Source organism: Carcharodon carcharias, chromosome 21, assembly GCF_017639515.1.
Source record: "Carcharodon carcharias isolate sCarCar2 chromosome 21, sCarCar2.pri, whole genome shotgun sequence".
NCBI lineage: Eukaryota > Metazoa > Chordata > Chondrichthyes > Lamniformes > Lamnidae > Carcharodon > Carcharodon carcharias.
In genome coordinates, this window is record NC_054487.1 from 45,646,449 (window position 1) to 45,653,954 (window position 7,506).

General features: G+C 40.2%; 1 protein-coding gene across 1 annotated transcript in view; it reads left to right on the forward strand.

Annotated features, from left to right (window-relative positions):
* Window positions 1–2,980, forward strand: part of LOC121292975 (protein FAM180A) — an 80,398-nt gene extending 77,418 nt beyond the window's left edge. Inside the window, exon 3 of the mRNA XM_041215484.1 lies at window positions 501–2,980. Within this exon, the coding sequence (XP_041071418.1) occupies window positions 501–821 (321 nt within the window). The 3' untranslated portion in view covers window positions 822–2,980. The remainder of the gene's footprint in view (window positions 1–500) is intronic.
* Window positions 2,981–7,506: the final 4,526 nt, after the last annotated feature.

Consider the following 7,506-nt stretch of genomic DNA (forward strand, 5'->3'; position numbering starts at 1 on the left):
GAAATCCAAAACAAAAACAGAATTACCTGGACAAACTCAGCAGGTCTGGCAGCACCAGCGGCTGTTGAAGGGTCATGAGGACTCGAAACGTCTTCTCCGCCGATGTTGCCAGACCTGCTGAGTTTGTCCAGGTAATTCTGTTTTTGTTACAGCTGAGCTCAATCCTGTCTTCATTCAATGTTCAAAGCTTTTCATTTCCAGAGTTCACTGAATATTTATTAGGAGTGAGAGTCCTGACCTTATCTAGCCTAAGGATACTTAGATTGATTGTAGCTCCTAATTGATCCTCTCACTGAGATGTAGACACAGAGCAAGGATCAAATCTCTTGCCTCATTGATTTCATAGTTCACTTTCATACTGTTTGAGAGTGTGGAAAAGGGGATCTGTGTAAATTGTTTTCATTCTTTTACAAATCCTAAACAATTGACTTATTTAAGTGTTTTTTTTCCTGGTTTTGTCATTTTTGTTACATTTTTATATCTGTTTTCTGCATTTCTAGTTTCTTCTGGGTGGGTTGAACATGGATGCCAACTTTAAATGCACCCTGAAGGATGAAGAGCTTGCATCATTGAGAGCAGCAAAGAAGTTTAACGTTATTGTCAATTACATCATCCCCAAGAGTATCGGTGATATCCAAAGGCTTACTTACAGACTATCCAAATACACTGGGCAGCTCAGGTCTGAGGACTTTGAAAGGACACTGTTGACCCTTGTGTTCCTAGCATATCAGGCAACACAATCTCAGGGACATCAACAGGACACCTGGGCAGAGTCGCTTGTGAACATCTTTCAGGCTTTAATACGTGATTTAAGATCTTAATAATTCTGATTTTGAGGGTACTGGAGGAAAGTAAGCTTATAAGAATTTAACTCTTGAGTATTTAACTCTCCTACTTCTAATGATTTTTTGATGGTTCCTGAACATACAGCAAGCTTTCCAAAGTAATGTTTTGCAAAAGCTGCACTGAAATGCAATCATTTTCTACCCTTTTCACAAAAAAATGGCACAGACTATGTGTAACATAAACCTCCCTCTCCAACCCAAAAATAAAAGTGATGATGAAATGCTAATATCTTGAATATTGGGCCCTTATAGTATAACAAATATCAGGAGATTCAACAACAAATGCTTCTTATTCAAATAAAATTGGTCCAAAATTATTCATGGACATGACACCCTGAGAGGGCATAGCACTTTTCAAGCATTTATCTTGAGCCCTTTCCTCCCTACTAAATTGGCACATCAAAGCTTGAAATAGGTCCATTGAAATTATAGCAATAAATTAAAGGGTTCATTTCGAATGAATTGTTGACTCTTTAGTTTAGTTTGGGGGTTGAAGTATGTCAATTAAATACATTGCTCACTGCACCACAACAAGCCTCAAAACCAACACATGGGAAACTAAGTGTATTTCAGCACTTTTTTTTCCCCTCACTGGCTCCTTTGTTCAGGTATAAGTCTGATTAATGGAGTCCTTTTTATGCTGGCTGCTAGAATCCCAGGTGTGGGTCTCTGTCATAAAAATTTCAATAATCTGGCACTAAATTCTCACTGATAGTGGTTGTGGAAAGTGAAAGTGTTACATTGGTACAATGGGTGAGTGTTCTTCTGAGAGTTGCATGAAGAGGTGGGAACTTTATTCTAAAACTGGCTGTGCTGTACCTGAACTGGGATGCTTACCAGTGATACAGAATGCCTTAAGGGATTTCAACTTCTTAGTGCTGCCACCTCTCATCTTAATGGGCACACAAATAAAAATGAACTTGTAATACAAGCTGATGACCAAATAAGATTAGTCAGCTACTACTGAGATGGTAGCAGGCATTCTGTTAACCAATGGATCCCATTGCAATTCCTGCATATGCTATTAAGTGCGCATAATCAACCAGAATGGCATTCTTTTGTTGCAGATTTAGAATTATAAACAGCTGTTTTATTTAAAATACAACATAAAAATATGATGGAATTGGATGCTTTTTGATAACTAAGCTGAATTCTTTGTTTCAATGATGCCAGGTAGAGGGTCAATTTTTTGGGCTTGAGAAATGCTGATGTGCAGAAAATGTAGCCTTACCTCCAGCATCTCAGGCAAGCATATTGGGTGCTCGTTTCCATCTGCTGGTGTGGATTTGAAACGGTGGAAACAGTTTTTTGCTACTAGCACAAAAATAGCAATTAAGAACATTATTGGGTGGGGGAATTAAATTATATATCTTGTACATTTTGAGATCTAGGTCACATTCTTATAAGAACTGAAGAGGCCATATATTATGGCAAACCCAGAAAAGGATAGTAACATGAAATTTGCTTCCATTACGATGACTCTAACCTTTGGGAGGAGGACCAAGAAGAACAGGAGGTTATGGAAAATCTGACTGTTTGCATTTCAGCTAATAGGAATCTTCTGTTCCAATCTGAGAAATATCATTACCCGAGCCTCGCTGATACCTGAGTCACACTTACGGACCCATCATATACCCACTGGATACATTAAACATACCTGATTGTAATTGCAGGATCAAATAAATCAGCTGCCACAGGACAGGTTGTCTGGATTCTCTTGTTACATCAACATCTATTATCATTATCTGAAAATGTTCTTTCTGTGCCTCTGGTCAAAAATATGTACCATACAGGGGAAAAAGGTAAAACTGCTAATTTAAAAATTACATCTATGTCTTCATTAGAAGAGTACTAAATGTATCTAGTATGTAATCTTCATTCATGAAACCCAAGTATTGCTTCTCACTCTGTGCCTGTTTGCCTTTTGAGGTCCCCTCCATTCTCCATTCTCATTGCGATTTCACTGGAGGAAAGGGGAGGGCTTGTCCAATTGAGAACTCTGAATTTTTCATGGAGAAGAGCGGTGGAATCTGTGGCGCTCTTTGATAGTAAAATATTATTGTTACGTACGCCTTAAATAGTTGAAATGCAGAGCTTACCATGTAAGAGTGAAGCATCCAAAGATATTTGGCTAAGCCTCCTATATTGGACTGCTGACTACAGTTCTAATATTCAATTGCTGAAGTTCCCATTCACTGGTTAGCATCTGCTCCTGGCTGCCAGTGATCTATTTCAGAGATCAATCTAGATCAGTCAGGAAAGAAACCTTCCCTTATGTTTGACTGCAACTTTTCTTCAAGAATGTTCTGTCCGATCACTGAATTCCTTGAATATTGTTTGATTTCTTGATATTATTGAATATTCTTTGGACATCCTAATTTGGTGAATTTGGCATTCACATGCTTTACTATCTTCTCTCAGATCTATCTCTTGGCCTACGAATTGAAATGGGGCACGGCATTCCCATCGTCAATGTTGCTGCACTTGCAAACAGTCCCTCCTTAGCTATTTAGGTCACTTTTCAGTCAGGGAAACATAACTTTTGTGTTTTCTGCATTCTTTTACAATTTTCTAAATTTAACTTTAGCTTTCAAAGGTGTCTGCTAGAGGCTGAAGACTCATTTTCTACGTATTCATGTCATAATTGAACTTGGATTTGGCGATTTAATTTCCCACCAAACAGAAGACACAGTGCTACTAATTGAAAAATGCCATGGTCCCATCTGGCCAGCAGTACATTGCATGAAAAAAAAATGCATAAAGAGTTCTAATGACTACTTATGCTTTTAAAGTTCCTTTTTATTAAATGATAAAATGTTATTTAATTACTTTAAGGATTTATTCAATAAATGTTCAATTAAGGCAAATGTGATTTAAATAGGTCCTTTCTAGTCCCTTATGTTAATAAACATTAGTAGTTAAGAAATGGTAATTAGCTCAATTAGAGACATTCTCATCTCTGGCCCAGAAGAGATGAGGCCTTAGGGACTGGTTACAATCCTGGGTTGTGTTCCTGGGTAATGCAGCTCTCTCAAAACAATCTGAGCACTTTGGTTTGTACTTTCCCTTCCCTGACTCCAGTTTGCCCAGACCCCCAAACTAAAGAAGACTTGGATCCAGCATCGGGATATCCTTCATGAAAGATGTTTCAAATAAAATTTTTTAAAGTTGTTACATTACAAAATGGCTTAATCTGTTCTCCCCAGAGCCTGTGGTATCAATACAGTTACGTGGCGGTTTAATCGTGTAACGTACCGACAGTTTTCAATCATTATTGTGTTTACCTTATACATGTTTGGACCTGTGGTTGAGTAGTATTGCTCCCCATGTGCTTGTAAAATACATTTTTGCTCACTGGCAGGGTTTTGGAGAATCAGAGACTGAATGTTCCCACGAGTGGTTGCCTACCACCCCTGGGAGGTGTGCTCTCTGATATTCCACCAGCTGAAAGTTGAGCTCTCTAATTCTCCACAGCCTTTGATAAATTGAAGGTGGTCAACTCTTCATAATCTCAAACAAAAGCCAAAAATCAATGCTCAACAAGTCAGGTAATATATGAACAGAGGAACAGGAGTTGTCTATTGAGCCCATCGAGCCTGTTCCACCATTCGATGAGATCATGGCTGATCTGTGACATAACTCCACATAACGCCTTTGTTTCCCTCAATATCTATGGTTAACAGAAGTCTATCATTCTCAGATTTAAAATTAACAGCTCACCTAGCATCAATTCCCATTTGCGGAAGAGAGCTCCAAACTTCTACCTTTGAAAGGCCTGGCTCTAAATTTTTGGCTCTATCCCCTAGCCCTAGATTGGCCAGCCAACAGAAATTATTTCTCTCTCCACTATCAGCTCCCCTCAATATCTTGAAAATTTCCATCAAGTTACCTTTTAATCTTCTAAATTCATCTATAATCCAGAAGAACTGGCAACTCTTTCACACCACAGACACTGGGAGTTGAAGGGTAGAAATTTAAATGCCATTTCATGCTTCCTATAGAAAAGAAATGACTAAAAAAAAGATTTATAGTGGTTTTCAATGACTAATAATGACCTCACATTTAGGTTACTGACTTAGGGAAAGGCGAGAGGAGACAAATAGAAAAGGTAACTGTTTGGAGTAACAAAGTGATAAAAATTACTGACCTAAGATTGATATTGCTGCAGCCAAAATACAACCAACTCATGGTGCTCTCAAAGTAGTCTAATCTACGAATGGAATTCACCTTGTTGCATGCGAATTGGCCTCCGTCCTCATGTGTCAAAGCTCTATCTCTTCCCGTTGTTGCATTGGTGCGGCTCATCAACTCTATTTTCTATCTTCTCCAAGGTTGCTCACAGTAGTGCCCAGGTAATCTACTTGCAAATCCAGAACACTTACAGACAATCTGGAAGGGTTGGTAACTTTTAAGGTCAACAAGTAATTTAGATATTCCTTATTATACGTGTAACTCAGCATTATAGCATTTTAATCCTATCAGATAGATTTAAGATTTCTTATAAACTAAAAGCAATTCTTAAGTTCTTTATTTTCATTAGGAGTTCTGTGGTACCCATTGATTAAATGTATGTATCTATGGTGAAAAATTTCCTCAATGCCCTTTATTGTAACAAAATTGTAAACCTATCGTTGGCACATAAAAAGATATAGCCTATAATTAAATACAATTCCTGATTTTATTGTTAGAACTTAATAGATTAATGTCCTTATTTGTGCTCAGTGTTTAGGTGACATTTGTGATTTTGGAAAGTTTGTTTATTTGTTTCCAGTCACTAGCTGCATTATATTTATTGTCCATCTCTAAGTTCTCATCAGGAAGAGTTGGTGAGCCACCTTCTTAAGCTGCTACAGTTCATGTGATGCATGTATACTGACAGTGCTGCTAGGAAAGGAGGTCCAGGAGTTCCAGAATAGACAGAGCTAAGCGATCCCACAACCAATGGATCTGACCGAAGCTCTGCAGTCCTGCCACATCCAGTCGTGAATGGTGGTGGACAATTGAACAACTCACTGGAGAAGGTAGCTTCAAAAATATCCCCATTCTCAATGATGGGGAAGCCTAGCACATCAGTGCAAAAGACAAGGCTGAAGCATTGGCAACCACTTCCAGACAGAAATGCCAAGTGAAATGATGAATCTTGGCCTCCTCCTGAGATCCCCAGCTTCACAGATGCCAGCCTTCAGCCAATTCAATTCGCTCCACGTGATATCAAAAAATGGCTGAAGGCACTGGATACTGCAAAGGCTATGGGCCTTGAAAACATTCCAGCAATAGTACTGAAGCCTTGTGCTCCAGAACTTGTCACGCCACTAACTGAGCTGTTCTAGTACAGCTACAACACTGACATCTACCCGACAATGTAGAAAACTGCCCAGGTATGTCCTGTACACAAAAATCAGGACAAATCCAACCAAACCAATTACCACCCCATCAATCTGCTCTCGGTCATCAGCAAAGTGATGGAAGGGGTCGATGACAGTGCTATCTAGCGGCACTTACTCAGAAATAGCTGGCCCACTGACACTCAGTTTGGGTCCCGCCAGGGCCACTCAGCTCCTGACTTCATTCCAGCCTTGAGAGTGAGGTGAGAGTGACTGCCTTTGACATCAATGCAACATTTGACCGAGCACGGCATCAAGAAGCCCTAGCAAAACTAGAGTCAATGGGAATCAGTGGGAAAATTCCCTGCTGGTTGGAGTTATATCTAGCACAAAGGAAGATGGTTGTGATTGTTGGAAGTCAATCATCTCAGCTCCAGGACATCACTGCAGGAGTTCCTCAAGGTAGTGTCCTAGGCCCCAACCATCTTCAGCTACTTCATCAATAACATTCCCCCCATGAGGTCAGAAATGGGGATGTTCACAGATGATTGCACAATGTTCATCACCATTTGCAACTCCTTAGATGCTGAATCAGTCCATGTCCAAATGCAGCAGGACCTGGACAACACTTAAGCTGATAAGTGGCAAGCTATATTTGCATAACACAACAAGAGAGAATCTACCATTGCCCCTTAACATTCCATGATATTACCATTGCAGAATCCCCCACTATCAACATCCTGAGGGTTACTATAGACCCAAAAGTGAACTGGACCAGCCCTATAAATTCGTGGCTTCAAGAGCAGATCAGGGACTAGGAATTCTGCAGAGAGTAACTCACCTCCTGACTCTCCAAAGTCTCTCCACTATCTACAGGGCACAAGTCAGGAGTGTGATAGAATACTTTCCACTTGCCTGGATCTAACAACACTCAGGAAGCTCGACGCCATTCAAGACAAAGCAGCTCGCTTGATTGGCATCCCATCCTCCAACATTCACTCCCTCCTCCACCGACACACAGTATCATAAATTCACCAAGCTTCCTTTGACAGCACCTTCCAAACCTGCAACCTCAACCACCAAGAAGGATAAGAGCAGCAGACACATTGAAACACCACCAACACCTGCAAGTTCCCCTCTAAGCCACACACCATCCTGACTTGGAACTATATCATTGTTCCTTCACCGTCGCTGGGTCAAAATCCTGGAACTGCCTCCCTAACAGCACTGTGGATGTACCTACACCACATAGACTTTAGCAGTTCTACCAGCTTCTCAAGGGCAGCTAGCAATGGGCAATAAATGCTGGCCCAGCCAGCGAAGCCCACATTCTGTGA